Source organism: Carlito syrichta, unplaced genomic scaffold (assembly GCF_000164805.1).
Source record: "Carlito syrichta isolate Samal-C Ts95f unplaced genomic scaffold, Tarsius_syrichta-2.0.1 Scaffold301929, whole genome shotgun sequence".
Lineage (NCBI taxonomy): Eukaryota > Metazoa > Chordata > Mammalia > Primates > Tarsiidae > Carlito > Carlito syrichta.
The window spans coordinates 116669-132031 of record NW_007246025.1 but is presented as its reverse complement, the minus strand read 5'-3'; the positions used below and the strand labels follow the sequence as shown (position 1 = coordinate 132031).

General features: G+C 45.7%; 1 protein-coding gene and 1 pseudogene across 2 annotated transcripts in view; one reads left to right on the top strand and one right to left on the bottom strand.

Moving 5' to 3' along the window:
- The first annotated feature begins 2892 nt into the window (after window positions 1–2892).
- On the top strand, window positions 2893–3378 carry LOC103257988 (annotated as a pseudogene). Its single transcript, XR_504150.1, has one exon. The product of XR_504150.1 is annotated as a thymosin beta-10 pseudogene (transcript).
- An 8376-nt stretch (window positions 3379–11754) lies between these two features.
- Window positions 11755–15363, bottom strand: part of CCKAR (cholecystokinin A receptor) — a 9508-nt gene continuing 5899 nt past the window's right edge. Inside the window, exons 4-5 of the mRNA XM_008055687.1 lie at window positions 13909–14036; window positions 11755–12300 (exon numbers count right to left, since the gene is read on the bottom strand). Of these exons, the coding sequence (XP_008053878.1) occupies window positions 11759–12300; window positions 13909–14036 (670 nt within the window). The 3' untranslated portion in view covers window positions 11755–11758. The remainder of the gene's footprint in view (window positions 12301–13908; window positions 14037–15363) is intronic.

Genomic DNA, 15363 nt, shown 5'->3' with positions numbered 1-15363 from the left:
CGGGGGTGGGTGGGGGGGAAGATTTGAAGACACTACGCTGCTGGCCTTGAAGATGGAGGGAGAGTCCATGAGCCAAGCAATGTGGGCAGCCTCAATAAACTGGAGAAGGTAAGAAATGGATCCTCTTCTAGAATTTCCAGGAGAAATGCAGTCCTCCTGACATCTTGATTTAGCCAAGTGAGACCCGTTTCAGACTTCTGAATGGTAAGATATTAGATTTGTGTTGTTTTACAGCCATTACATTTGTGATAATTTGTTTCAACAGCCAAAGGAAAATAATGCATCTAGGATTCTTTAACTTGACTCCAAATGAGTGCCCCGCAGGGCTGGGAAGGTGACAGAGACCCATTGCCCAGGGGCACTCTTTTTCTTCCTTCCAAATGGGCTCAGTCCTGTCATGTGGCCTGTGAGTGTAGCCAATTATATTTGACTTCCCATCTTTCAGTCTTCCTTCCCCCACTGTCCCACAGCTACCCCACCGACAGCCCCTGGATAGGGTTAACAGATTTAGCAAACTAAAATACATTATATGAGACATACCAGGAAATTATTCACTGCTTGCCTGAAATTCAAATTGCGGTGGCATCCTGTATTTTATCTGGCAACTCTACACCTGTAAGGTATCCAAGAAAACACCTGCTGAAAAGGTCTTAGGATCCCTTGGCTCTGCCCCTGGAGAGTTTCAGCTGGGCTGAAAGTTCTTTAGCCATTTGTGTTCTCACCCGCCCGTCTTGTTTACTTACCCCAACTAGCTCTGTTTTTGTTGCAGCTGCTGCATCTGTGCTTGAGGAATGTTATTGAAATTAGAGACCAGGAGGAAAAGACATAAGCTGTTGAGGGAGAAGAGCTCTAAGAACATGAGTGAGGACTTAGGTGTCTGGCTAGTGTCATGTAAAGGGCATTATTAAGGTTCCATCTTCTCTGATCAGATTGGGCTAGTTCTGGGCCTTTAGAATGAGAGTGGCCCTCTGAACCTTGCAGCGTTCTGGGAGGGGAGGTGTGTTAGTGGGTGGCTTAAAAAACAGAAAATTATTGTCTCACAGTTCTGGAGGCTGAAAGTCCAAGATTCAAGTATCAGCAGGGTTGGTTTCTGGTTGAGGGCTCTTTCATTGACTTGCAGGGGGCTGCCTTCTTGCTGTCTCTTCACATGGTTGCCATTCTGTGCGTGAGTGTGCATAAGGTGACATGATGCTCTGTGCTAAATTTTAAGGTTGTTTGTTACTGAAGCGCAAGAAAAGCAATACCAGCAAATAAACCAAGAAACTCCAAGCAGGCTTCTTACATTTCACTGACTGAAACCTGTAGTGTGTTACAGTTGGCTTATATTGACTAGTAAGAGCCAATTGTTAAACTTTCAGGAAATGTAGTAGTAAATACTCAAAATGAATCATTTCCTAGTTACTTTACTACATTTAGTGATTACCTATGCCCTTGCTGTTATTTATGTTACTTGTATCTTCATGACGGAAATACTATAAGATTGTGTGCTACAGCATGTTTCTTTTTCCAGTACCCCATTCGATGATGCCATATTGGTGATCTGAAACTGGCCATGGTGGTAGTATTTATACCACAGAAATCAGCAAACTTGCTACAAACTCAGGCTCTTTGAAAAACCCATAGGGCATGTTGTTAAACATCACTGGCTAGACTGGGACACAAAACTACCCCTAAACCAGTAACTAGCAAAAGGGAGTGTGTACAGCATAGATCCGTTGGATTTACCCCTTGGAACTGTTTTGTTTTTTTTTTCCCCTGTGATCAGAATACCATTGTCTTAGTCTGTTTTGTGCTGCTGTAACTGAATAAACTGAGTCATTTATAATAAACAGAAATGTATTGACTCATGATTCTAGAGGCTGGGATTTCCAAGGTTGAGGAGCCCATGTCTGGTGTGGGCCTTCTTGCTGTGTCATCCCATGGTGTAAATACAAAGAGTGGGTGAGAGAGAAAGAGGACAAGGGAAGGCTAAATGTGTCCTTTTATTAGGAATCCACTTCTGAAATAACAGCATTAATTCACTCATGCCCCCATGACCCAGATACTTCTCATTAGGCCTCACCTCCAACACTGTTGCATTGGGGATAAGCTTCTAACACATAATTCTGGGGTCACATTCAAGCCATACCAACCATCAATACCTGTATGTAGGGAGGTTTCATTAGCAAGCAATGAGGAGTAGGGTGGGGGGAATGAGCTATTGTTAGACAACTAAAGGATATATAGAGACAGTGTTGTGAGAGCTCAGAAAAGAGAGACATCTTTGTTTATAGAGAATTTTGGAGATTTTATAAGGTAGGTAACCAGGGAGCTGAGCCATGAAGAATGACAGGATTTTATCAGGAAGAGCTAAAGAGAGAAGAATGTCTCAAATTGAGAATGGTGTGGGCACATGGAAGTGCTTGGGAACAGCAAATCATTCTGTTCTGAAAAGAAGAAGAAACTGACTGATAGGGAAGAAAGGTTGACTCCTGATTGCCGGGAACATTGACACCAGGCAAAGGAAATTGGACCTCTAAGCACCGGGAAGCCTCTGGGCAGGGAGCAAGGTGATCCCAACCTTGTATTGGTAAGAACAGTCTGATACCGGAGAGTAGGGCCAAGTGGAAGAGAGAGAGAATTGGCAGTGGGGAGGCCAGGTGACCACCTACTGCGACTTTCTGAGTTATAAGGAAGAAAGGTAATTCTGATTTAGACTGTTCTCAGTATAAATAAAAAAGACCAGCTGAACCAGGCTAATAACTGAAATAAGTGTTTTAGATATTGTTTACAATGACTGTTGTTCATTAAGTACCTGTTGGAAAACAACTAGTTTATTGAAAATTGTGTAACAGTCAAGAAATCGCTTTTTCTCCTACCTCTGTCTTCAATCCCTATCTGTTAAATATTCTGCCCGGTCTCTTGCTGCAGCGTCGCGAGTGGGAGCACCAGGAGCCCGGGCTCGGAGCGGGACGCTTGGATCGTTTTGAGAAAATGGCAGACAAGCCGGACATGGGGGAAATCGCCAGCTTCGATAAGGCCAAGCTGAAGAAGACGGAGACGCAGGAGAAGAACACCCTGCCCACCAAAGAGACCATCGAGCAGGAGAAATGGAGTGAAATTTCCTAAGCCTGGAGGACCCCCCCCCCGCCCCCATCATCTCCGAGACCCCAGTCGTGATGTGGAGGGAGGGCCACCCGCGAGATGGACACGAGCCACAAGCTGCACTGTGAACCCAGGCACTCCGCGCCGATGCCACCGGCCCGTGGGTCTCCGAGGGGACCCCCCTCCCCCCATCGGACTGCCAAATTCTCTGGTCTGCCCTGGGATGTTATAGAAAATTATTTGTATGATTGTTGGAAATAAAACACCTCGTGGCAAAAAAAAAAAAAAAAAAAATATTCTGCCCTACCCTCCTCTATAAAAATATCTCTGGTGTACCTTACAGTTTTTCCTGGCTCTTTTCTGTCTCTTTCATCTCTTCATTAAAACCTCATCTTTAGGTATTCACTATAATATAAACCAAATCTTTCCTCTTGCATCCGATGTGAAGCTTCTCTCCTTTCCTCTGAATCAGGCAGGTCCCAGGCAAGACATCTGCAGGGAAAGCTGGTGGTCTTTCTCTCTCTCTTCCTTGCTTGATTTCTTTCTCTTGAGAATGGCCGAAGAGTTAAGTGGTAAAGGCACAAAAGTAGTGCTGTTTGGGAGTTTTCTTCAATGGTCAAATGACTTTCGATATGCAGATGTGCAAATGCTAACCCTCTTTCTTTTGAGTCATAAAGTTTTGTAGGTTTTCCAGTGACACCCACCCTCCTATGTACATGCACTCTGTGAGGACCTTCCATACTAAACTTTCTGGTTGAGGTGATGCATTTCCAGTCAATTCCTCTTCTGGTGGTACAGCCCGCTTGACTTCCTTTTTGCCCCAGGGTAACCAGGCCTGGTTACTTTCTATGATATCTACAGGGTCCATTGGTGCCATGGCCCTCTGCTTCCCTTCTATGCACTGAATGTTTATGGCTCCCTCACACATCTTTAATGTGATGGTATTTGGAGGTGGAACCTTGGGAGGTAGTTAGGTCATGAGAGTGGAGACCCATGAATGGGACTTGTGCCCTTACAAGAAGAGACATGAGAGATGATCCCTCTCTCCACCATGTAAGAATATAACAAGAAGGTACCCATCTGTAAGCTGGGAAGAGAGTCCTCCCCAGGAACTGAATCAACTGGTACCCTGATCTTAGACTTTCTAGTCTTCAGAACTGTGAGGGATAAATTCCTTTTGTTTAAGCCAGGGGTCCCCAATTCTGGGCTGCATACTGGTACTGGTCTGTGACCTGTTAGGAACCAGGCCACACAGCAAGAGATGAGTGTGGGCAAATGGAGCTCCACCTCCAGTCAGATTAGCAGCAGGATTAGCTTCTCATTGAAGCTCAAATTCTATTATGAACTGTGCATCGGGCAGATTTAAGTTGCTCATTCCTTATGAGAATCAAATACCTGATGATCCCCCCCATCCATGGAAAAATTGTTTTCCATGAAGTTTGTCCCTGATGTCAAAAAGTTGAGAGACTGCTGGCTTAAGCCCCCCAGTCTATGGTATTTTTGTTATAGCAGCCAGAACTGACTGAGACACTCTTCATCCTTGGAAACTTGGCTCAGTCAGGCTTTTTCTAAACATTTCCCAATATTAGAGACTAGAAATAAACCCTGTATCCGGAGATACAAATTCCCTTGAAACTATTTTCCCAAGTTGAAGTCCCATGGGAGGAAGGATGATATATCAGTTTTCCCTTATGACAAAAACTCCACCCTCCCCAAGTGTTTCTAGAAATTCTCTGTGGTCCCATAGTGAGGGAAGAGGAAAATGGCACAGAATTCATTGCCCACTTAGTTGACAGCCCTTGTCAAAGAAATTGTCTCTTGTTCCTTTATATTGTAGGGGCAGGAGAAAAGTGGAGGGATGTGTGTTGAACAGGTTTCATTGTCTCTTAACAAGTCGTCGGTTTGTATCTATTCCCACTCTTTGTAATGTTGGACAACTTGGTACTCCTTGTCTACAGTCAAACTCTGAGTCTGGAAAAGTCCCTTTAGTGTCCTTTTAAATGACATTTTACATTTAATATCATTAATATCCTGACCAGGCACAGTGGTTCACAACTGTAATCCCAGCACTTTGAGAGGCTAAGGTGGGAGGATTGCTTGAACTCAGGAATTCAAGACCAGCCTGGAAACCTAGTGAGACCTTGTCTCTACAAAAAAATCAAAATATTAGCTGGGTGTCATGTCATGTGTCTGTAATCCCAGCTACTAGGGAGGCTGAGGCAGAAGGATTGCCTGAGCCCAGAAGGTTGAGGCTGCCTTGATTGTGCCCCTGTACTCTAGCCTGGATGTCAGAGTGAGACCCCCAGCTCAATATGTGTGTGTGTGTGTGTGTGTGTGTGTGTGTGTATGCGCATGTGTGTATAAATATATATGTTTAATATTTAAAAATATTATTTAACTTTATTAAATTCTCACAAAACCCTGTGAGGTAAGTACCACAGATGTGGAATTTAAGACTTGGAAGCTGAGTCATTTGCTTGCTATCTATAGCTTGTGGTGCCTGAGATATGAATTCAAGTCTTTTTGACTCTAAAGACCAAGTTCTTCACTGATACCATCTTTCAAAAGATGAGTCAGATTTTGAATTGGGTAATCTGGGAGAGCGGGAATCCCATTCACAGCCAGAGAGAATCAGGAAGAGAAGTGGCTTGGCATATGACAGTTAGCGCCATTGCAGACATGGTGGGTTTGAGGTTGTGGGGGATTCCCAATGTCCTAGTGATGCCCTCTGGGTAACAATAACATGACATTTCACTAGAGAAGGGGGACTTAATAAAAAAGTGACAAGAGAAAGGAAAACCAGGAAGTTTTACACTGCAGGCTGATGAGTCACTGGGCCTGTGTTGGTCTCCTTCCTGATCATTAGAAAACAGACCTACCTTAGTTTGCTGGTAATTTGCCAAAGAGGTGAAAGCTCGTTTACTGATACCATCTTTTGGCTTTCGTGAGGTGGCAAAGTGCATTATCTTCCTTCTAAAAATAAACATATCAACGGAAGCATCCAGAATGCAAGTGTAAAAATCCAGCTCTCAAATCCTCCACGTTCAGGGAGCTCAGAGGGAGGACCAAATGTCCACAGGGGTGGGAGGAGGAGGGGGCAAAGACAGGGATTTCTCCTCCTTAGAGCTGTTAGCACAAGGCCCACGAACTGTAAAGCATTACAGGAAACGAAATGGGCAGCTAGTGTTTACTTAGATTACTGCATGCCACCTAATCCCAATGTCATTAGGTGGGGGGGGGGGATGAGAATGGGCTCACTCCTGCCTCTGTCTACTGGCTGTCTGACCTTGGACATAGTGCCACCCCCTCTTCACCTGTGAAATGTGCAAAATGATGCCTCACACTTGTTGTCTGGAGAATGAAATAAGCAACCACCTGTCGGAGACATTCATCCATCCCTCCTGCAGATTTCATTGTCAACTGCTGTCACCAGTGACGCACACAGTGCCGATATAGAACAGGTTTTAACACATGTTGGTACCCCTCTCAATCCTAGGTCACATTTGGTTTCGGAGTAGATTTTTAGGACGTTTTACTTGGAATGGGTTGGTGTCCTAGGGATGAGACTCCACATGTCGCTCTGGGGAGCTGTCACCTAGAAGGGGCTGGGAGCTTGGAGACTCTGCTCTGGACCCTTTTTTCCCTTTTCCCCTCATTCTCGCAGCCTTCATTAGACGTGGCTATTGTCTGGATGACAAAGAACTTCTGTGATTGTGAAGTCAATGGGAGACCAACAAAATTAAGGGAGGGTGTGTTGTGGGATAGTAAAAGAATAGTCAATTCTGACCCACCGAGTCACACAGTATCAGAGATGGAGGATGGCCCTTCTTCCCTCATTACGCACAAGAGGAAAGTGATACCCAGAGAGGGACGTGACTTGCCCAAACCATGCAGCAAGTTAGCAGCAGCCACTGAGACTGGGACACAGACTTCTGGGCTTCCACTCCAGAGTATATTCTCTGCACCCACAGGAGTGGCTTCTGTGGTCAGTGAACAAAAAAGTGAAATTTGCTGGACAGAATGGAAGCAGAATGCAACTGTCCAGTCGACTACATCCTTTTTTTATTTTTTATTTTTTTTGAGTTGGAGTCTCACTCCGTTGCCCAGGCTGAAGGGCAGTGGCACACTCCTGGCCACCGTAGCCTCGACCTGCTGGGCTCTGGCAATCCTTCCGCCTCAGCCTTCCAAGTAGCTGGAACTACAGGAAGCCAGCCAGGTGTACTACCACACCCGGCTAGATTTATTGTAGAGACGAGGTCTCACCAAGTTGCCCGGGTGGGTCTCAAACCCACGGGCTCAGGCAATCCACTCACCTTGGACTCCCAAAATGCTGGGAATATAGCCTGAGCCCCCGAGCCCAGCTGACTACATCCTTTATTAAGAGCTACGGCACACTGTGCACAGGCAACCCCTCGTTGGGAAGGCATGCCCTCCTCAAAGTGGCCAGGAAAGGTCTGGCATCAAGAAACAATGCCATTCAAATTCATCCATTCATTTACTCATCTATTAATTCCCTGGAGTGTTTATTGAACACCAGCTATGTTTTATGAACAATACTAGGGGCTAATTTATACTTGTCTGACCTCTCTTCCTGGGCAAGAAGGAAAATCTGACTGGGCGTGGTGGTTAACACCTGTAATCCCAGCACTTTGGGAAACAGAGGCAGGAGCATTGCTTGACTCCAGGAGTTCAAGACCAGCCTGGGCAATATGGCAAGACCCCGTCACTACAAAAAATAAAAATTTAGCTGGGTGTGTTGACACATACCTGAGTATGTTCCAGGTACTCAGGAGACTGAGGCAGGAAGATTGTTTGAGCCTAGGCGTTCAAGGTGGCACTGGGTTATGATTGTGCCACTATACTCCAGCCCGGGTGACAGAGCGAGGCCCTGTCTCTAAAACAAACAAGCAAACAAACAAACAGGATCTGACATTCCACCCAGGCTCAGCTTCCAAGACCTAGGATAGGGCATGCAGTTTCAAGACTGGCCCTGGGCTGTGAAAGCAGGTTAGGAAACCAAGAGGTGGTGTTCCCCTTGAGGGCAGCCAGAAAGCCAGAGAAGTCAGAAACCTTCCCTCCCAGGGTCAGAGGGAGGGAAGCACCACATTTAGAGTGAGAGCTAGCTACAGGGAGTCAGCAGATGTAGCATGGGTTCTGGAAGGCCCAGAAAGATGCCCAGAGGTTCCCAGGGGCCCTTCAGGAGAGCAGGTGGATGGGAGAGGGGGAGCAGTCAAGGGAGACATGTGGCTTTGATAACATTTATCAGCGTTGATGAGTGAGCTGGGTACTTTAGCAAGGATGAGGTATGTGGTAAAGGGTTTTCACTGTCCTTAAAGGGAATGAGGGCAGGGGGAGTGAAGCTGAAGGGTGGACCAATGGTTCCTAACCCCCCCTCCTCCACTGGTGACATCTTGGGTGACATTCAGCTTTTCCCCCACACATACACACCAAGGAGGAGAGAAAAGGGGCAGGAGAGATCACAGAAAATGCTCACACATCAGTATGCTGAGTGGGGATACAGATTTGGGAAAAGTTCAGAAATTCTGTGCCCCCCCCACCCGGCCCCAGGCCTGGAACATGCCTTCCCTGCCCAGTTGTCAGAAAGGGCGCCATAAGCACAGAAGGCACAACTGAAGTAGTCACAATGTTTATTGAACACACGGAGTGCAGAGTACAGGGCAAAACACAAGAGGGAAACACCCTGGAGGTGCAGCAGCTGTCATCAGCCTCATGACGGTTACAGAGGGGACACGTGTAAAGCATATGGAACGTGGGTAACCAAACCATAGAATATACACATGCACATTTACCATGACACGTTTATTATGCATGATGGCCACAGCAACTGGGCGTAAGAAGCCACTGAGATACGCAGCCCAAGGAAAGAGCGAAGATGGAACTCTCCATATCAGTGCTCAGATTCTAACTGGACACCCTGGTGATAAGTGGAAGCAACCAGAAGGCACTAGAAAATACTGGAAAATGGATAAATTTGCTTTCTTAACTCCACTAGCCATTTTTTTTTGCAAATTCAAATGAGTCATCTACCTTAGTAATCTAAAGACAGCTAACTCAATAAAGTGCTAGAATAACATTATATTTTTAAAAAATTTTAAAAAGTAAAATCAGAACTTCCCAAAAGTCAGGCACGGATTAGAAAAGTTAATACTTTTTTTCTTCTTTGTAAAACAAACTTCCATATGTGGAAAACCTTTTAATAAGTGAATAAGAGCATTTTTTTGCTCCACATCTGGGAAATTTTGTTTAGATTTATATGTGCTTTTAAAATATTTTAACGAAGGGTTGCCAGGTAAAATACAGGATGTATTTTAGTGCATGGGACATAGCCACACTAAAAACTATCATTGCTTATCTGAAATTAGAATTTAGCTAGCATCCGTATGTTTATTAGCCAAATCTGGGAAGCTTATTTTTGGGTTAACACACATCTGGAACTTCCAGAGGTTCCCAATAATTTATTTTCATGCATATGAAAACACTGTCAGAGTAGACTTACTCTCTGGCAGGAAAACTTGATAATGTAGGACTTACTCAAATATCAGAGACATTTTAATTTCTTACACTTATCGCTACTATTTTAGCAGTGGTTGTTTGGATCGGTTGAAGTTTTACCTTGAAATCTTTGACTGAGATGGCGGGCAATAGCTAGTAAAATCAGACTGCGGTCTGAGGAACAGTCTGGCTTGGAAAGTCCCTATCATTGTCATGTCCTCAATTATTTATTCTCCGACGTTTTCCCCTCATAAACAACAAATGCAATGCTCACATCTTGTCTAATTCTACATCTGTTATGCTGTTCATCATCATGTTTTCCCACTCTCTTCCCCTTTCCCCCTTCCCACATGGTTTTTTTTTGGACAACTGAAATCCCTGACTCTTGTGTGCCGTGCAGAATGTCAGGCTCGGGTCACTGGGTGCCATGGGCCCATGAAAAGGAGAAGAAAAGTGCGCTTCTTCTCAGATGCTTTGAAGCAGGAAGCTATGAACTTTGTGCTTTTTGGTTTTTGTTCTTCCCATACTAGCATGTGAACTTGCGTCTGTAAAAAAGGTCCATTTTGACAGGCATGGTGGCTCACACCTGTAATCTCAGCACTTTGAGAGGCCAAGCCTAGAGAATTGCCTGAGCTCAGGAGTTCGAGACCAGTCTGGGCAACTTAGCAAGACCTCTCTACAATAAGTCAAAAAATTAGCTGGGTGTGGTGGCACACACCTGTAGTCTCAACTACTTGGAAGGCTGAGATGGAAGGAGGCTGTGGTGACTGTGAGCATGCCCCTGCACTCCAGCCTGGGCGACAGAGTGAGACTCCGACTCAAAAAAAAAAAAAAAAAGTCCATGTTAATTTATTCAAGCAGACAGGGCAATGATACTCTTAAAAAAAAAAAAAGAAGTGCCAGTAGACTGGACCATTCTAGAAATGCCCTTCCTGGTATTTGAATGTACAGCTCATGCCTGATTTGAGATTTCTAAATTAGAGGAAAGAGATTTCAACACTAATTTTGCAAATAAATGAATGTCACATGAAACTTGAATTGTTGTGAAGAAATGTCTACCTATAACAATTGCTGAATTCCAACAGTTAACTATTCTTTTTTTTTTTTTTTAACTCACCAAAGAGTATAATTATATGTAAAGAACATAATTATATGTTTGGTGTATACATGTACATAGAATTAACCAACTATTAGCAAGTACCTAGATTGTATTTAAAAGCACAGACCGCTTTGATATTCAAAAGCCATTTGTTAGCTGAGTCCAAGGATGCCAGTTTTCATTCTGAGCCTGATTATATGTTTCACCTTTGGTCGGGTATACGTAACGTACAACTCTCCTTGCACCTTTCTTCCTTTGTGGAAAGCAGATGAATATGAAAAATTAAGGTGAGGCAAAGGAGTCATGAGTCTTAATATTACCACATGAAGAAGAAATTAGGCAACATATATCATTAAAATAAAAATTCCCATGAACCTTCTGCCATTTAATATTCCTCACAGTAAGATGGCATCCCCTCCAGCCACGCTTGCACTCGTTTCTTTTTAGAAATATCAAGTTCCATATTTCATCTTTCAGTCGTTTCTCTTGCTATTCTGATGACGACATAAGCTTGTCTCTGAATGTCCCTGACCAACCTCTACCAATGAAGAAAGCAGGTTGTGCTCTAACCCCAGAAAATGGCCAGGAAGGGTTTGCTTTCCGTTTGCTTTGTGGTCCCAGTGAGGGGGCCTGGCTACAGTGTATGCACGAACGAGCGACGGACACCTCTCGGGCAAAGCAGCCTCTACAGTTCTGCACGAGCAGAAAAAGCAGAGCCCAGACGTGTGTCACTATGAGGCGCGAGAGCCCACCTGGGACGTTCTAGAACCTTCTAGAGCTCAGCAGGGCCCCCATCTCCGTCTGGAACACGTCTTGGCACTTCCGTGTGCAGCCTGAGCTCTGCCGGACTCCCGTCGTGGGCCTGCTGAGGTTTTTCTGACGGTGAATGTGACCGGGCATCTCCTGCTTTGAACTGCCAGGTAACCAAGCCACGGCCCCACCCCAAGCGGCGCTTCCTCTCCCGAATCCGATGGGGACGGAAGCAGATGACGGGGCACCCCACCGGGCACGGAGCCTTCCTCCTCCTCGGCCTCCGCCCCCCCAGCCCCTCCGCCCTGCAGCTCAGGGGGGCGGCCCCGAGGCACTCACGTGGCTGTACGAGCCCCTGGACAGCGAGGCCCCGGTGGTCCGGCCCTCCTCCTCCTCCCCCACGTCCCCCCTCGCCCCCGGGGGCCCAGGGCTGGGGCAGCAGGGGAAGGTGGCCATGAAGCCGCGGCGGAACCGTCTGTTCATGAAGCAGTAGATGATGGGGTTGACGCAGGAGGAGGTGTAGGAGAGGAGGAGGATGAAGGAAATGGGGGTCCCCGAGAGGCGGCGCTCGGCGGAGGCGGTGTCGTAGGCCCGCCAGGCGTTGGCGCTGAAGATGGGCATCCAGCACAGGAAGAAGAGGACCACGATGACCATGAGCATGCGGATCACGCGCTTCTTGGCCATCAGGCTGGCCGCCGAGCTGCTGCTCCGGACGCGGCTGACCCTGCCCACGCTGCCGGCGGACAGCCGCCGGAGCTCCAGCCTCCTCGGGTGCTGGGACTGCTGCAGGTAGCAGCCATCGCCGTCCTCGTATCTGCCGCCGCCGCCGCCGCCGCCGCCGCCCGGCTTCCTTTCTGGGCGGGAGAAAGACGGCGCTCGTGGTGGGGCCTGGGTCCCGGAGGGAAGGCGCGGAGGCCCCCGCCCGTCCAGAAGACCCACCCCCCAACTCGAACGCGAGATCTGGGCAGGCCATCTCAGCCTCCTCCAGTGGTATGGGCAGATATGCATCTGTTCTAGTTCTTTCCTTGGGGGGAAACCTGCGTGAAACAAATATAATAGGCGGGGCACAGCGGCTCACGCCTGTAATCCGAGCACTTTGAAAGGCTGAGGAGGGAAGATCGCTTGAGGCCAGGAGTTCCAGACCAGCCCAGGCGACGTAGCGAGACCCTCATCTCTACAAGAAACGAAATAATTAGCCAGATGTGGTGGCATTAACGGTAATCTCAGCTACCTGGGAGGCTGAGGCCGGAGGATCACCTGAGTCTAGGAGTTTGAGGCTGCAGTGAGCTATGATGGCACCACTGTACTCAGCCTAGGTGATAGAGTGAGACCTTGTCTCTAAAACAAAACATCCCCCCAAACTAATAAAATAATATATACTGTAATCAGTAATAAAATATTTTATGCATGCAGATTACAGGGAAAAACTAAAAAAGAATGTTCACACTCTTCTTTCCTTAGCTCCCCAGGGAGAAGGTTCCTGCTTGCTTGGTAAGATTCTAGACTGCTTTTGTTGTGAGGAATCTGGATACTGAGGGGACAAAAGCACCTCACCAAAACCAAAGAAGCCAGAGAGACTTAGTTACCTACATAGGAAAGAGCTGAGTGAGGGGGTGGAGTGAGAAGGAAAAAGTTTTGCTAACAAAGGTGTTGGGGTCAGTTTTAATGGATAGTGGATTGTCATGATGGGGAAGGAGGGAGGCTTTGTGGCAACTGTAGTGTGGCAGGGAGGAGAGTGAATGGGGAAAAGGAGGTTTGTGGTGTGGCGTGGTGGCTCATGCCTGTAATTCCAGCACTTTGGGAGGCTGAGGCGAGAGGATTGCTTGAACCCAGGAGTTTGAGACCAGCCTGGGCAACACAGTGAGACTTCATCTCTACAACAACCACCCCAAAAAAACCACGAACCAAACAGGGTGGTGTGTGCCTGTAGATAACAGTTATTCGGGAGACCGAGGCAGGAGAATCAATTGATCCCTAGAGTTTGAAGTGGTGGTGAGCCGTAATTGTACCACTGCACTCCAGCTTGGGTGACAGACAGAGTGAGACTCTGACTCCAAAAAAAACAGCAGGGGTGGTGAGGGGTGTAGGTTGCAAATTCAGTATCTTCCAATGTCTTTGGGGAGACACAGAACAGACTGGAATTACAAGTAGTTTTGATTCTGAGGGCTGTACATTTGAAAGCAACACTATAGAAAGCCTGGACCCTCAGTTTATAATCAGGTTATGTGAATATTATTTTATTCCACTGAGAACACCCTTGAAAGGAATTATTTTCCCACTTTACAGATTAGGAAATAGAGAGACTGGGACTCATGACTGTGTGCCTTGTGACACAGACTCTCCTAAGAATACTTTTAAAAATCTCCAAAATACTTTATATTACACTCCAGGGAGATCTGCTTAAGTTATAGAAAACAAACACATGCTATTTTGGCATAAACACATAGCTAAAAGATAGTTACCTTTAGCAGATTTCTTCTGGCTAGCCTCAAATTTTATTCCTTGGTAGAGTTCCAAAGAGATTAATCCATATGCCACCATCATCACAATTCCAGGAATGAGAAAGAGGATGAGTAACAGGAACGTGTGCCTAATAAAATCAAAAGAAATTAAATAACCAGCAACTCTAGGCCTTCAAACTCAAACAGGAATGAATAGGGTTCATCTTTATTTAAACTGGTCTGAGCAAACACATTAATTACTGGTATTTAATATCCTTGGAAATTTTATGTCTGGCGGTTCAGTCATTATATGTTGTTGACTTCTTTTCTTTTTTTAGATGAAGTCCCTGATGAAAGACTAGATTAATTGGAAAAGTTTGGCATAATTCTGTGCCTGAATCAAGTCTACATATTAAAAATCATGTAGGCTTAAAAACGATGAAAGTATGTGAATTACATTTTAATAAAGCTGCTACCAAAAAACATAATGCAAGCTTACATCATTGTGGACTTATATGCTTAGCCTAGCATGAAATTGTCAGAGGCTCATGCTGCCTTTACATATATTACTACACTTAACTCTCATAATAACCCTTGAGGTAGGTGCTATTATCCTAATATCTATTTTAAAAATGAGGAAACTGAGACTTAAAGAGGTTGAGTAACTTGTCCAAAGTCACACAGCTAGTGGCAGAGGTGGAATTTAAACCCAAGTGATACGATTCCAGAACCTGTGCTTTCAAGCTTCACAATATAGCCTTTGTGAACTTTATAACAGAAAAGTCACATGTTTAGGTAGGGAGGATGGATGATACCTTGGGTCTTACAAAATATGGTATTCTGGCTGTTTCTAATGCACAAGCAGCCCCCAAATTTCCATGGGCATTCATTTACCGTGACCCTGTGAAGCTGGCATGGTGGCGCAGTCCTTCCATTGCCCGGCAGGGTAGAGCTATGCATTCCCTAAACATGTTTGATTTCTGAGGAATCACAGCCTCCTTTATATGTCTGGCCCCTGAATCACTTTTGCAGTCTGGCATGTGTAAAGTGACACGATTAGGCCATAAAATTGTCAGAGGCTCATGCTGCCTGGGCTGTTTCTCATTTCAATTGGACATGTTTTGGTAAGATTTCTTTTCAAGTCTTGGGTGTATCCCTCTCATTGGCAGCATAATTCTTTGTGTGTGTGTGCTACTTAGTTGAAATAAAAGGAGGAAGGCAAAGAAAGCAGAGATGATCTTAGTTTGAGACTGTTACTGAATGTCTAGTTCCCTGCTTCTAAAACATCCTTGGAATTAGTACACACGCCCTGCATTTGTGTAGCCTTTTTATAATGATATTTTTATACAGATATTCTCCTTTGAAACTTGCAGCCACCCAATGAGGTAGATGTTTAAAATATCTGTATAGCCGGGCTCGGTGGCTCAGCCTGTAATCCCGCGCCTTTGGGAGGCTGAGGTGAGTGGATTGCCTGAG